Source organism: Culex pipiens, chromosome 3 (assembly GCF_016801865.2).
Source record: "Culex pipiens pallens isolate TS chromosome 3, TS_CPP_V2, whole genome shotgun sequence".
NCBI classification, from domain to species: Eukaryota; Metazoa; Arthropoda; class Insecta; order Diptera; family Culicidae; genus Culex; species Culex pipiens.
In genome coordinates this window covers 143,392,326-143,407,355 of record NC_068939.1, presented here as the reverse complement: position 1 = coordinate 143,407,355, position 15,030 = coordinate 143,392,326, and the positions used below count along the sequence as shown (strand labels likewise).

General features: G+C 36.5%; 1 protein-coding gene across 4 annotated transcripts in view; it reads right to left on the bottom strand.

Moving 5' to 3' along the window:
• LOC120415894 (choline-phosphate cytidylyltransferase B-like) overlaps nt 1-15,030 on the bottom strand; it is a 70,965-nt gene that overhangs the window by 9,480 nt on the left and 46,455 nt on the right. Inside the window, exon 1 of one of the 4 annotated variants that reach the window (XM_039577534.2) lies at nt 9,985-10,495. The exons of the other annotated variants lie outside the window; for them this stretch is intronic. Within the exon in view, the coding sequence (XP_039433468.1) occupies nt 9,985-10,038 (54 nt within the window). The 5' untranslated portion in view covers nt 10,039-10,495. Of the gene's footprint in view, nt 1-9,984; nt 10,496-15,030 lie in introns of those variants that run through there. 4 annotated transcript variants of the gene reach the window in all.

The following is a 15,030-nucleotide window of genomic DNA, read 5'->3' as shown; positions in this document are numbered from 1 at the left end:
GAAGGCACCAAAAAAGTTTCAGTCGGATTAAAAAATACAAAAATTAAAATTTAAGAAAAAAGACCGATTTCGTAGAGAATTGCTCATAGGCCAATTGCATATGATAAAATTTGTTTATGTGTCATTTCCACGGCTACGTCACGACTGTCATCCACATACAAGGCGAGTGAAGTCAAAATCGAACCAAGATTTTGGCGCGTAGCATTTGAAAAGGTCGTATGCGTATGGGTCATAATTTACAAAAAATAAAACTTTTTTTCAGTATATATTTTTTTTAGAAAGATTTACATTTAATCTCGGACCTGAACTTGGGGATCAGCATTTGATTCCATCGAGCACCTTATGTTGACATATTACCTTTTCTGGTGTTCAATTAAAACTAGTTTAAAACATTTTCGACGGAAATTGAGTGAGTATTTTAAAAGTGCAATTCTGAAGTTTTTTTTAAAAGGTCCAATAAACCAAATTTCCAGTTTTTGCTTTTTGGGTGTTTTTGAAACCGCCTTGGGTCAGGGGTACTAAAAAACACCCAAATAGCAAAAACTGAAAATTTTGTTTATTGGACCTTTTCAAAAAAAAACTCCCGAATTTATTTTAAACCAACGGTCAGGAAGAATCACACGTAATTTATGTTGTTTCAAAGAATTGAATCTATTTCATTTTGAAATTTTTCGAGGTTCAAAAGGCTTTTTTCGCTATTTTTTGTGTTTTCGTCAAATTTTCCTTTTTTAATGCTAATGACTGCGAAACAACTGAAGTAGTGTAAAATGCATTTTAATAGTAGTTTATGCAACAAGTTGCAAAAAGAGAATTTATCCAACGAGGTGCACCGAGTTGGATAAATACGAAGAGTGCTGAAAGAATCAAGTTTTGCATCGAGTTCCATACAACATTTTTTGCAATTCCAAAAAACGCACACTGAGTGAAATTTTATGTCAAATTCTCATGTATTTTGTCAATAAATCGTTTAAATCAAAAAAAAATGTTGAAAAGTGTTACTTTTTAAAACAAGTGCTGAAAAGTTCAACTTTTCAGCACCCATTTGAGTGCTGAAAAGTAGAAGTTTTCAGCATTTATTTTGAAAAGTGTTGCTATTCGATTCTGTTATTTTTGGTACAGAAAAGAAGGCTATTTCGTCGTTCAAGAATGACAGGAAAAGTAAATAGTTTCACGACGGAATTGCAAGAAACACTTTTTGCATTTAAATGTTGAAACCATGCTTGTTATTTCAATTTTTATATTTTTTTGCTCTGCTTTTTAACTGGGCGCTCGATAACTGGGCCGTAGCTCAGTTAAAAAGCAGACAAACGTCAAAAAAAACCAAAACAAACCAAAATGACCAAGGAGTTAATGGATGCAAAAATCATGTTCAATAATTAAAAAAAACTTTTTTTAAACTTTTATTTAATTTCAAGTCACAATTAAATTAATATGAAAAGTAAGCATTGCAAATAAACTTGATTAACTTTTATTTTAATATTTCATCAGGAAAATATTATGCATCGATGGTCCCCTCGTAATATTTCGTTCAGCCCAGTTAGCGAGCAGCACCAGTTACCGAACAAGTACTGTATTTAAAAACTCAAAATTATAAAAAAATAAGACAAAAACAATTTTAAAAATCGAAAATTAAAAAATCAACCGAAAATAAATTTCATTATTTAACATTTAAAAAATAAAACATTTAAAATTAAAAACAATCAAAGACTAAAAAATGTATTCAGTGAAACCTCTTTTTTCATAAATTCAAATAGGCAAAAAAATGGTTAATGGTTTAAAAATTCTTAAATTAAAATCGAAAAAAATTGAAGGGCAAAAAATTTAAAAATTAGTATTAAAAAATATTAAATTCAAACACGTAGGGCTTTGGGTTTGTCCTTGCCAAAATTTCATGCCTGATAATCGAATCACGAAATTTTTATTTTTCTCAATTTTTTTTCTCCAATCTAAAATATGACCACATAAAAACTCCAAATCAATCTAATTTTCGTTATTCTTTGTTGCAAATTGTGTTGAAGACAATACTTTAGGGGCTGAATCAAAAAAATATATGGAAAGTTCCCGTAGTTTTGAAGATGCAAACATGTCTGTAACTAAAATCTTGGTGCAAAAGCTCTGGCTGATGTGCTCCGATAATTTTTTTTTTAAATTCTGATATTTTTTTTCTATTGATTTTGTGTTTGCATTTTTTTATTTATTAACAGTTGGAATTTTAGATTAGTTCAATATTTTATTTTTTCCAAGAATCTCAAGAGCACGCACCGTCACTCGCGCTCAAACCAAACTGTCAACTTTTCTTGGGATGGATCGCGAAAAGAATGCGCAACTGTTTCATGACCGCGTTCCTTCCGAGCTCCGTACTTGGCTTTAATAATTCATTTTTTTTAAACTTATAAATCAACCATCTACGATTTGTGGTTCCGGAGATATTGCAGTTGAAAAATGGAGGTTTTCACAATTTCCGCAAAATTTTCGATCTCGAGCAAAAATTCTCACTGGGTGTATTTGTTTTGGAGGCCAAATTGAACACTTTAGCTCAAATAAAAACTTTTTTTTCTAAACCGCGTTTTCACTTAAATTTTTTATTCATTTTACTGGGTTAATTTATTGCTTATCATGAAGATAACAAAAATACTGATCTCAAGACAAAGTAGGTAAAAACTAAGCTTTGATAGTAAATCTCTTTCCGCGCCCTACTTCGCCTCAAGGATTTCCCATTGTATCAAGTAGTTTTAGTACCGCAGTTCTCAAATCATCTACAATGTTCCAGAACCTGGCTGCGGAAATAAAACCCACCGGCAGGATATAAACTTTGAATGCCAGATCGTTTACGATTTGTGCGCCTTCGTCAGGCGTTTGGTGGTGGACTCATTAAAAAGCCGACGATCATCACACCCAACGAAGCAAATCCTGAAACTGATTTAAATTGGTTGGTTGTGTAGTTAGAGTGCACAGAAAAAAAACAGTTTAAAAAGATCACAAAGTACTTGTATAGTTTTTAAAATTGTGAAAATTGCTCGGAGAAAAATAAGTTCCCAAAATCGTGAGAAAGCGTTCATGAAATTGGAAACTGATTTTTCTCCGTGTGCGTAAAGAGTTAAATTTCCGACTCGTTTCTGGCAGAAGTAGTAACTTCATTAGCCTGGTGACGAAATTTCACCTCATTCGGGCGCAGTCATCATGACATGTTTTCGCTGTTGGTATCTTACGTCAAGAGTCGCTGCTCTAAAACACCATCGCCGACGACAAAGTGAATATTTATGAACGCACTCAACTGGGTAGCACCACAAAAAACCGTAATCCACAACTTGCAATTAGTGGGGTTTGCTTAATTTTTGCACAAATGGAAATAAAGCATCAAGTTAGAATGGACGTGCCGATTGGTCACCGGTTTGAAGCATCATCCACCCACGGAACGATTTTCAGCCAGCATGAAAAAAGTGACTTTCACTATCGATGCCTTTCCGAGTGTATAGAAACCAGAAGGTCGACTCTATTAATAGAGTCAAAGCATTCTCTATTCGCGATCGAGCACGATTCGGAATGTCTTCGCGTGATATTTCCCGAACGGCGTGAAGAATCGGATAGGGTTCGATGCTCACTTTTAATCAGGTGCTATTTTTATAAGACCATGCCAGACTCTATCATTCGTTCAAGTCTATTTACTTTTGGGTGGTCTGATCCACCGTGTGACGGAAATAGAACGCGCGCGCGGGAATGTCATCGCGCGATGCGCCACCCCCATGACGAAAATTGTTAATTGGCGTCTCGCACATCAGTGCTCACGTTGTCCCGGAACTTGTGTCCTCTAGGCAAGCTTAATCAACTTAAATGAAAGTGACGCGAAACCATCGCTCTCTTATCAATCTGCGAGCAATTGGTCTTTGGAAATGTCACTGGGAGTTGTTCATCTTAATTAAGGAAAACAAAATGAAATTTAACCCTCAATTGCCAATAAAAATTTGAGTTTTTGCAAGTTCAAAGAAATATTATTAAAAAAAACAATAAAAAGTCCAATAAAGAGAAATAAAAGCAATCTTTTCAGCACAACCAATCAGCTGAGAATCGCTCACTTTAATCTCTGGTGAAAGATCATCTCGTTTTTTGACGTCTCTCGAAAAACAAACCACCCACCCCCAACTCCCAAACGAAGGTCATTGTGCGTTTCCTTAATCACCACCCACACCATGGCTCCACCAGCACGTGGCACCGGGTGGGAGATGAAAATCGATTTTCCACCATGTTTGTTTTGAAACTCGCACACGTCGTCATCGTCGTCGCTGGTTGCATGTCCAAGCCACTATTTTTTTTGTTTCTAGGTACTTCTTTTGTGATTATACGACGATGTCACGTAACCAAGAGCACCGGTGGCATGATGGCGGCACAGCACACACGTACACCCCCATAAAAGCGGTCTAATGTGTGTTTGAGCAAAACACAAAAAGCTCGCCGAAACTAGCGCAAATTGGCAATAAACTATTGCTTGGAGAAGTAAAAAAAAACAAAGCGTGAAAGTCATTGGTTGGTTTTGGATTTTCCAAACTAAATGCGTCGCAGAAATGCGCTCAGAGTAATGGAATTTCAATGAGATGTCGTCTTTGTGTGAAAACCAGAAAGCAGCAGCTCTCAGCTGGAATGTCGCCGAAAAGTGGTTGACCAATGAATCACGCGACCCCATGTCCACCACAGTGATGTGGACTTTGGGAATTCTTGAATCATTCAGTGTGTTGGTTTGGTAAGCTGTGAATTTCAAGGACGACTCTTGCTTTCATCAATGATCAATGATTCACGTTTGACTCACACGTTTGAAAGTTAATATTGAGTTTATAGGAGAAATGTTGTATTGATATCAAACTATTGATTTGACTGAAAATAAGTTTTTGAATATCGGAGCAAAACCATATAAACTAGAATGCAGTTATCAGTTTTCCATCAATTTTTAATAACTTGTCGTACGTGCATTTTGGACCAAATTGAGTTAAGGACGCCATTTAGTGCAGCACACTATGCCTCATCTTTTGACCTTCACAGATCCCCAAAATTCGATTTCAATCCTGAGATATTCAATGAAATCCAAAAATGCTCCGAATTTTTTGTCACTTTTCATATGAAAGTAGTTTCAATCTTGTCGTGCTATCTTGTCGCTCCCTGAAAATTGATGCAAGTGCGACAAAGGGCAAAGGGATTTCAGGTCAGAACGCGTTTGGCGCACGTACAAGTATAAGACTACCGTAAACTTCAACCAAACTTCGGGACAATGCGCAGAATGAACAGCCAAACAAAACGTGTTTGTTATTGTTTACATTGCGTGCTCTAGTTTTTGTTTATTCAAGGTTAAACATTAAAACGCGTTTTTCTCGGAACGTCAAAATGGCGGGTGCGACAAGATAGCACGACGACGTCGAAGTAGCACAAAAATAATATCATCGATTGGAAACTCATTGTTAAATGGATTACATTTACATAAACTTAGCCTTCATGTTTTTAAGCCATTGCTCAGCAATCAAAGGCCAAATAAACCACATCGAAAAATAAAAATTTTGTTAATTTTCTCGATAAACCAAAGATCCTTGACAGAAAATATCAAAAGAATTTCAGATACTTTGTTGTGATTTTTTTTTCTTATAACTCGAAAACGATTTATCAAAATTTACTATTAATCGTTTGTAAATTAAATTTAAAATCAAAAAACTTGTTTTTGCAATTCCACTGTGAAACAATCAACTTTTCCTGTCCTTCGAGAGAGACGAAACGGCTTACTTTTCCATAACAAAAAAAACTGAACTGCTGAAAACTAGAATTTTATAGAATTTTTTTAAAGCTGAAAAGAAGAACTTTTCGGCATTGTTTTCGGTCAGTCGGCCAGTCGGACAGTCGAAATCCGAGTCAGATTTATCATCTCTCCTCCAGTTCTTGGGTAAAATATCAACTTTTTCCGTTTGAGTATTAAGACACGGAATCCTGATTACAAGGACTATTGTATCGTGTTATCCATTTTTACTGTTATTAAGGCCGATGCAAATATTTTTAAAAGTTTTGTCCCTCGGCTCTGGCCGGAGTCATGGGTGTGGGGGGGGTCAAAAAAATAAAAAAATATAAATATTAATATAACATGCCATAGTTTCAACATTTGCAGGGAAAAAGTGTTTTAAAATGTATTTTACACTAGTTCAGTTGTTTTGCAATAAAAGTTTTCAAAAAATGTAAAATTTGACGAAAACAAAAAAAATAGCGAAAAAAAACTTTAGCGATAGTAGACATCGGAAATTTTCAAAAATTCAAAAGATTTTTAAATCAACCCAAACATGCTAAAAATGATTCTTAACGCAGGGGAATTCATTTTAAATTGATTGTAACTAATTGCACTTAAATTTTCATAAAAATATTGAAGTTTTTTGAAAAAATATTTTTTTGCCCCCTGATTTTTCGGGCCAACTTTGAAGGGGGAGGGGGGACAAAAACTTTAAATAAAATTTGTACCAGCCTAAACTCTTTCTACCGTCGTCAGGGGTGACATTGGGTCTGTGGGGTGAGATTGGGTCATACAAAAACGCTGAAATTTTTATGACCCAATCTCACTCCCCAGACCCAATGTCACCCCTGATGACGGTATGTTTTTATTTTTAAGATTTTCACAACAATATTGTATGGAACTCGTTGCAAAACACAATTTCACAATTTTATTTAAAATGGCAGCTATAAATATGGCATATTTTTGTTGAACAAAAAAAAAGTTAATCAAGGACAGAAAAAAATACATTTTTTTGTGGTCGATAAGAAAAGATTTAATCCTTTAGAATGTAATTTTGCCTTCGTAAAATTACACGTATAAATATTTATTGGTAAAATTTCACACATTTGTCAAAATTTCAAAATGTAGTATTACCGTGATTTTTTGCTGTGTATAAAATTGCTGAAGACACCGATATGGCAAAAAAAACATTGACGCAAAAGAAACAATACGAGTAATGGATAGGACAAGTTCCATTCAAATCATAAAATACATCGAAATTTTGAGAGACTTGTTCTTACAAACTTTTTATATATCAAATAAAAAATAAAAAGTATTTAATATATTTTTATTAAAAAAAAACTATGTTTATTTAATTAACACAGAAAAAAATAATGGTAATATTCATCAGGGAATGATGACAGATTTTGTGTCAAAATTTTCATCAATTTTTACACATTTTTCATGTAATATTACAAAAAAAGAGGTAATATTCAACTAGCCAAATTTTCAACCTTCCAGAATTCAACTTTTTTATGTGAAATACAAAAAGCTTGTCGACTTAAATTCTACCAATTTTTGAACTACTCATTTCTTTTTAAGATTTGAGATTAAACTAAGTTTTTTTATTTTCGCTGTTGTGTTTGAAAGTTGGTTTAGGCTGGTACATATTATATTTAAAGTTTCAGTCCCTCAGCAGCTACACAGAAAAAAAAAGTTGAATTTTGGAATGTTGAAAATTTGGTAGGTTGAATATTACCTAATTTTTTGAGTAATATTACATAAAAAATGTGTAAACATGTGAACCTGATGAATATTCATCAAAAACTGAAGACTGATGAAAATTCATCATTTTCTTAATCATTCTTTTTGCCACAAAATCTGTCACAATTTCCTGATGAATATTACCATCATTTTTTTTCTGTGATAGTCAAGCTCAAGTCTTTTTCCGATCTGTGACTTTACTGAAATAATCTCGTTCCTAGAACAAATCCTGTTATTTTGGCAGCTGTCTTAAGTTGAGGTACGTTTTTGGCCAAAAATGACTTCTCGAAAAATCATTTTTCTTTTATTTTTGTTGGAATTGCTCGAAAACTACCAAAATGTTTGAAAATCTCCACCTCAAACATTGTACACAGCAAAAAATCCGATGGTAAAATCGCATGCAAAAGCATGCACATCACCTTCGTCAAAAAAGACACTTAATATTACACGCTGCATGTACAATTTTTGTAAACACAAAAAAAAAGTTGCAACAGACGGGACTCAAACCAAGCACCTACAGTAAGGTTTCCCATACTGATGGGCTACATATTTCATGGTGTAATATTACACAGAATTTCATAGAATAATGCAAAATTTATTTTACACCCAGGCCTTTTACACGCAGCTGGATTACTACTTTATTTGCTGTGTAGCATGTCAATACGATTCCCTCGAACAAGAAACACTGATGGATGACTTGTTTTTACCATATCGTTGTATTTGAGTATCATTTTATTTTTATTTGACCCAATGTCACCCCCTTTAAGGGGTGAGATTGGGTCAATTTTCAAACTATTGGCATTAAAGGTAGTGTTCATCAAAATCCACCATATTTTGGAAAAATGTTAGTAAACTAATCTACGTAGAAAGATTTTCGATGTTATTTAAACTGTTTTTGTTATTAAGAAATTACGAGAGGTGTATCGTTTTTTGACCCATAGTCACCCCCACTGACGGTAGCAAAATTACGATACACAGTAGTAATGTGGGAAATATTACATCGGGTCATTTTAGGTTCAGAAAAAATGCGAAAAAAAAACTTGATAAAAGAAGAAACTTTATCAAAAGATTTTCTTTTATAACTCGCTAAAGAGAAATTCAAAAGGAAGTTTTGTATTGATATAATTTCATAACTGCAGATGATTTACCAATCAAAAGTCTGACATTTTTCAACTACTAATTTCGGTTCAAAAAAGCATTTATTTTTGTTTATGCTTAACCTTCGGGAAGTCGCGTGTTTTCCCTTTCTTGCAATTTTCGTTACGAAGAGTGTATAAAGTACACGTACACGACTGCCGGTGGATTACAAAAAAGACAACTTCAATATTTTTTGTCGAATTTTTCAGCAATGACTGATACAGTCATCCCACATATTCGGAACCCTTTCTTGGTAATTAGTCAATAGGATGCAAAATTCAACTTCTCTTGCTATTTCACTAGTAAACATAGTATTTTTGAACAAAAGACCTAATTTCAAGGCTATTTTATCCAGAACAGCAAAACACTGCCTCCAAATTGCTGGTTCCTTAATTGTGGGATGTTATTGTGCCTCCCACAATTGTGGAACACCTGAATTTAAATGAAATCTTCACACAAAAAAAGTTATCAGACCATGTTTAAAACAAGCTTGAGTTTTGTAAAAAAAAATGTAATCCTGGAGAGAAAAAAGTGTGTTATCGTAAGAAAAAAGTGTTCCAAATTTGTGGATTTCAAGGGTCAATGTTTTTCTTTAAAAACTTTATACAAAACGTAAAAATGTACAGCCGGTTTATACATCAATCGAAAGATCGCAAGAAAAGCTTTCACATGAAGGAAAAAGCAAATCATTATGTTCAATTATCGATTTTTTATGATTTGTTTAACATTGGCAGATCTGTAAACTGTTCCGAATATGAGGGAGACTGTACACAAAACAGGTATCGGTTGATTTCAGAGCTCAGATCTACCATAGACAGGTTGTCTGAACAGACATAGTTTAAGACACCAAATTAGGTTTAAGTGCGTAAGCCGGTTTTGCACCTTCTAACGGAACAGCTTCACGATTTAAGGTGGCCACACTGGGTTAATTAGCAGTGTTCTTTAAACGTTGAAAAGAGTTCGCCAGTCTCGAGTCTTATTTGAGAAGGTCCTATAAACCCATAGCTTATAGGACCTTTTAAAAACAAACTAGACATGAGAATTTTCACTCCGAAATACCAAGTGTCTCCACCAGGTCCGAAGTTTTCCTCAGAAAATTCCGTGTTGTTTATCTCCCAGAACCCCACAACATAAGTAAACAAATTTGTTTTCCCAAAGTCCTAGCGGGCCCAAAGGTCGAATCGCAGAAGCCCTTTTCTGTCAATAAGTAAACAGTCGCCTAATTATAGATTTTCACACCGCGGCGTCACCAAACGTTGAAAAAAAAAACATCGTGTCCTCACACATGATATCACACGTCTTTCCACGAAACCATCCCCCTCTGGCTTCAACCAGGCACATCCGACACTTACGATATTATCGAGGCTGGTTTTGAGCACCCCGGTTTCGACAACGTTCGGGGCCATCTTCTTTTTGCTTTCGTTCCTTTTTTTGTCGGTGGGGGGATCGGTCGATTCTGGTGCGTTTTTCCTTCTGGTACTTTCGAGATTTTCCCTTTTTCGCCTTTGATTCTTTGAGTTTTTTGTATCTCCGTTCCGGCCACTTGACGAAGAAACGGTTCTTTTTCTGCTGATGAGATTTTTGCTCAGCGCATAGTTTTGGAAATCACTTTGACAGCTGCTGCCCAACCAGAAGCAAGAGAGTCAAGGCGCACTTGGATGGGACAATTTTTCACACGGGTCCAACCTCCTGCGGGGTTCAATCACACTTGGCCACGTGTCCCGTTGCTGCCTCCTGCTAGTGTGCTCCTCTTCCAGAGGGGAAGTTATGTGGGGGACCTAGGTACTTCCGAGTAGGCACCACTATACCGACGAGTCCACCGACAACCGAACCGAACCACTGCAAGCTGAGAACTGAACTAAACTCGGTGAGCTCCTTCGGCGCACCGCTGGCCCAGTTTGGCGTGGAAATTTGCACCATGACGCGCAAGTGGCACCACGCGGCCAGAGTGACCGGAGAGTGAGAGCTCCGCAAACTATACGCTCTCTGAGCGCAGCAGACGATCGGGCAGGTTCTTGTGGCAGCATAATACGACTAGGGAGGGGAACTCATCGTCGTCACCGCCGCGAATTCGCGCCAACATAATGATTATTTCATCAGACCTGCAGCATCATCCGATGTGCCGGCGACGACGCCGGCGGGGGGCAATGAACAGAAGAAGGGGTTTTGCAGAATGATGAAGAACGACTTTGAAAATAACCCCAAAACATGCGCCATCTAAAAGAGGATTGATCGAAACATGGGATTCCTGAGGAATACCCGCCGAGAAACATTACCACTGTGGGCAACGCTGAAGTTAGTCAGTCAGGGCAAGATAAGAACCACGAACACTCATGGTAATGTTTTGTTTTTGAATGTGATAAGGCACCGCGCGTACTACCGAGGGATCATCACGCCGAGGTCACAGGAAATCCTGGTCAGTTGTGTAATTGCGATGCGGCTTGCGTGGACTTTTTTTCTTGGAAATCCTCTGTCTAATCGTCTTTAAATGAGTGGAGAGTTTCATCGTGGGCATTGAGAGCAAAATCGTGACCATTAACGGTGCACGCCTTGTCGAGATGTAGTACTTGAGAAATCAGACCAGCGAGCTCACTTCACGGAGAAAAAAGAATTCCCAAAAGCGTTCATGAAAATGGGAACCACGAACATAGTGTTCAAATTTCATGGTACGTTTTTCAAAATCGTACCATGGGATTTGAACACTTTGAACGCTTGTTCACGATTTTGGGAACTCTTTTTCCTCCGTGTTGTGAAGCTTTTTATAATTTATTTAATTATCACAATTCGTTCCCCAACCGATTTCAACCACCCAGAGGAAAATCGTTTGGTGCACAATTCAAGCAGCCAAGCTGCACAGCAAATGGTCCACCCAATCGCCGCCAGCATCCAAGCCGGTCTAAGACTTTGCACGTTGATGATTACATTACTGTCGTCCCAATCCCTATCGCTGACTTCCAAATTTGCCAATCCTTGGTAGCGCAAAATCGGAATCTCATGAAATTCGCAAGAATTCAACATACTTGATGTTAAAAACGTTAAAAACGGTACAGTACACAGCTAAAAAAGTAGTAATCCAGCTGCGTGTAAAAGGCCTGGGTGTAAAATAAATATTGCATAATTTTATGCAATTTTATGTGATTTTACACCCTGAAATATGTAGCCCATCAGTATGGGAAACCTACTTGACCGAAATGTCAAGCTCATATATGCGTTTTTCCTACCAGTTTTTCATCGGTCTGATGGCCGAGCGGGCTAAGGCGCCAGTCCCTACTGTAGGTGCTGGGTTTGAGTCCCGTCGGTTGCAACTTTTTTTTGTGTTTGCAAAAATTGTAAAAGTGTGTAATATTAAGTGTTTATTTTGACGAAGCTGGTGTGCATGCTTTTGCATGCGATTTTACCATCGGATTTTTTGCTGTGTAGTAACGCCCATAAATCGAACCGCCCCGCATGTTGGGCTTTCAATTGGCTGGTGATTGTGCGAGAGTAGATCCAACACACGATACCAAACTCCGTAGCAACCAACCGTTGGAATAGTCAAAATCACTAGCGCTGTTAGTAGTTTCATAGTGGGCATTGTTTTTGCCCAAGTGCTTTTTGACTTGTTCATCCGAAGGTAGATCAACAACTTACTTAGGATTCATCGAGAGTTTCATGTTTTTATTACCCAAAGTGCTGTTCAATGAACTGTTCAATTTTATATGAACGTGATTATGTGATTTTTGAGATTTCATAGTAGAAATGAATTTAAAGTAGGGAGCGGCCGTGGCTGACTGGATACGGTGTTCGCTTTGTAAGTGAATGGTCCTGGGTTCGATTCCCATCTGCTCTCAACGAGAAAGTATAGGAAATATAAATCTTGAAACTCTGAACATGAACGAAAAATCAAGTCGCTCGAGTCGGGGTTCGATCCCTCGTCCTTTGGATTGGTAAGCAAAAATGCTAACAACTCGGCCATTGCGACTTGGTGAGCTGTAACTGGAATTAGATTCAAATATTCAAAAATCTAAATCTCCGGAAAAGCGCTGGAAAAATCTTCATCAAAAGCAAATCTTTTGACGCCCATCAAGAGAAAAACTCGGAAGGGAACTTGAAAAAATCATCACCGGGATTATTCGGCGGAACATCAATATCACTACTACACTTGTATACAATGTCACACGTCAATGTCAGGTTTAATGTCACACGTCAAAAAATGACCTGTCACTGTTCGTAGATGAACAATGTTTGGAAACAAAACAAAATAAATTGATTCAAGTGGTGCTAACAATGAGAATCACAATACATTGTCTACACCCAAAGAAAAAATATATATCATAATCTGCAACAGTGGATTTGCTGCAGAAAATGTTACATTTTTGCCCGCGTGTAACCATGTCAGCGATCTGCAGTTCTCACCAACACATATAATGCTGGCATGTCTCCGTGAAACACTTCACTTCACTGTACTGATTGATTTTTTCGAAAATTTTGGGAGCGTTTTTTTTGGGTGTGTTTTTCTCTCTCTCTCTCTCTCTCTCTCTTTCGCGGGTAAAGAAAGTTTGCAAGCGATAATGATTTTTTTGCGATTATTCCATCCCTGTCCAGGAAGGAATTTGCAATCGGTTAGCTGTCATCAGTAAATATTTCAAATCACATTTTACCTATAACAGTTGAACTCCCAAAATCGTTTTTTAAGGTTTTCGAATTGTGTTGTAATATTTAGCGACCAAAGCAGTGTTGGAATTCGAACGAGAAGAAGGAAAGCATTTCTCGCTCGCGAGCGAGGGAAAGAAATTATAGTACTTTTCTCTTCTCGCTAGCGCTCGCATTTTCGTTCGCGTTCTCGCTCTCGCCGCGAGCGCTTGCGAGCGCCTCGTGCTGGCCGTTTGTCCCAATCTAGCAATTTAATTATCAGGTTTATGAATGCGAACCAGGCGATGATATAGAGGTGTAACTTCAACCGCTTTGTTGTTTTTTGTTTGTTTCTAACACATTCAACTTCTCGCGAAAGGTCAATTCTGGCTCGCGAGAAAGTCCGTTCGCGAGGGAAGGAGGGCACGGGCAATCGGTGAGTTTCTCTCGGCAGCTCGAGACTAGCGGCGAGAACTCGAGAGAGAGGATTTTTTTCGCGAGAGCGCGAGAATACCAGCACTGGATCAAAGTGATTATCTTTCAAGTCACAGAGAAGTGTGGGCAAAAATGTTGCCGCCGAGTTATATATTTTCCATTGAAAATTTGGTTTTGTAAAAGTTTTGTATTTTTAAATAAATAAGCTATTTTAAATTAGTGCCCAAGAATGGCAATTAATTATCAAATGACGATATCTCAGAATGTTTGAAGTACAACAATGAATCATTCCAAAAATGTTTTGATCTCTTATTGAAAATTGTAAATTAAGACTAACATTTCAAGAGGGCCACATTTAGATTTGATTTATTTTAGACGATTTTTTTTTAAGAATCTCAAAAATGAAAAGATCAATCTTCAACGTTTCTAAAACGAATTTAGAGCAAATTTTCTCAGCTTTATGAAAAAATTATAATCAGAAATTGGCACATTGAAAAATTTATGATTTTTTTAAAGTAAAAAACAGTAAATCTTTCCCAGTTCCTGAGGGAATACCTGTGAAGAGTATCGGGGCCAACATTTACAAAGCGGATTCAGTGACAATTTATTGATCAACTTAATGTTAACATGTTAAGGTTAATATTAATATTCCATAGGTTGTCTTCCTAAGGTGCCTTGATAAGGTCCAGTTTGTGACGATACACTACCTTCCTTTTCCTAAGCAATCGATTCCAAAAGGGAAAAGATCGCCAGTTGTGTTGGTCCGAACCGGGATTTGAACCACGATCTACCACATACGAGGCGGAAGCGTTACCACTGGGCTACGTGGCTCGGTCAATTTTTCAAGTTGATCTAAAAATGGCTATAATTCGAACATGGTGCACTCTAAAAAAAGAAAAATACTTTTCATTTCAAATTTGATCAAAGATCATGTCAAAAAAAATGCATGAAATACGATTATTTAAAAATAGTTCTAGAGTTTTATTTGAAAGGTCCTATAAACATAATGAAATTATTTTGAAAAAAATCGAATTTCATGCACTTTTTTTGCATGATTTTCAATCGAAATTGCAATTGAAAAGTTTTCAACTCTTCATTATTATTCTTTTTCAAGTTTTTAATGAGTAATAGCCACTTTTATATCGATTTTAAGAAAAAAAAAACATAATTTTCTTCATTTTTTAAAATAAGTGCTCAAAAGTGTATGATTGTTATTCTTTTTTTTCAAAAAGCTGCGAAAATTTACTCTAAATTTATTTAGGACACATTTAACCCTCTACAGCCCAAATTATTTTTCGAATTTTTTTTATTTTTTCCGTGTTCAGGAGGTCATTTTGAGCAACTTTTGCTTC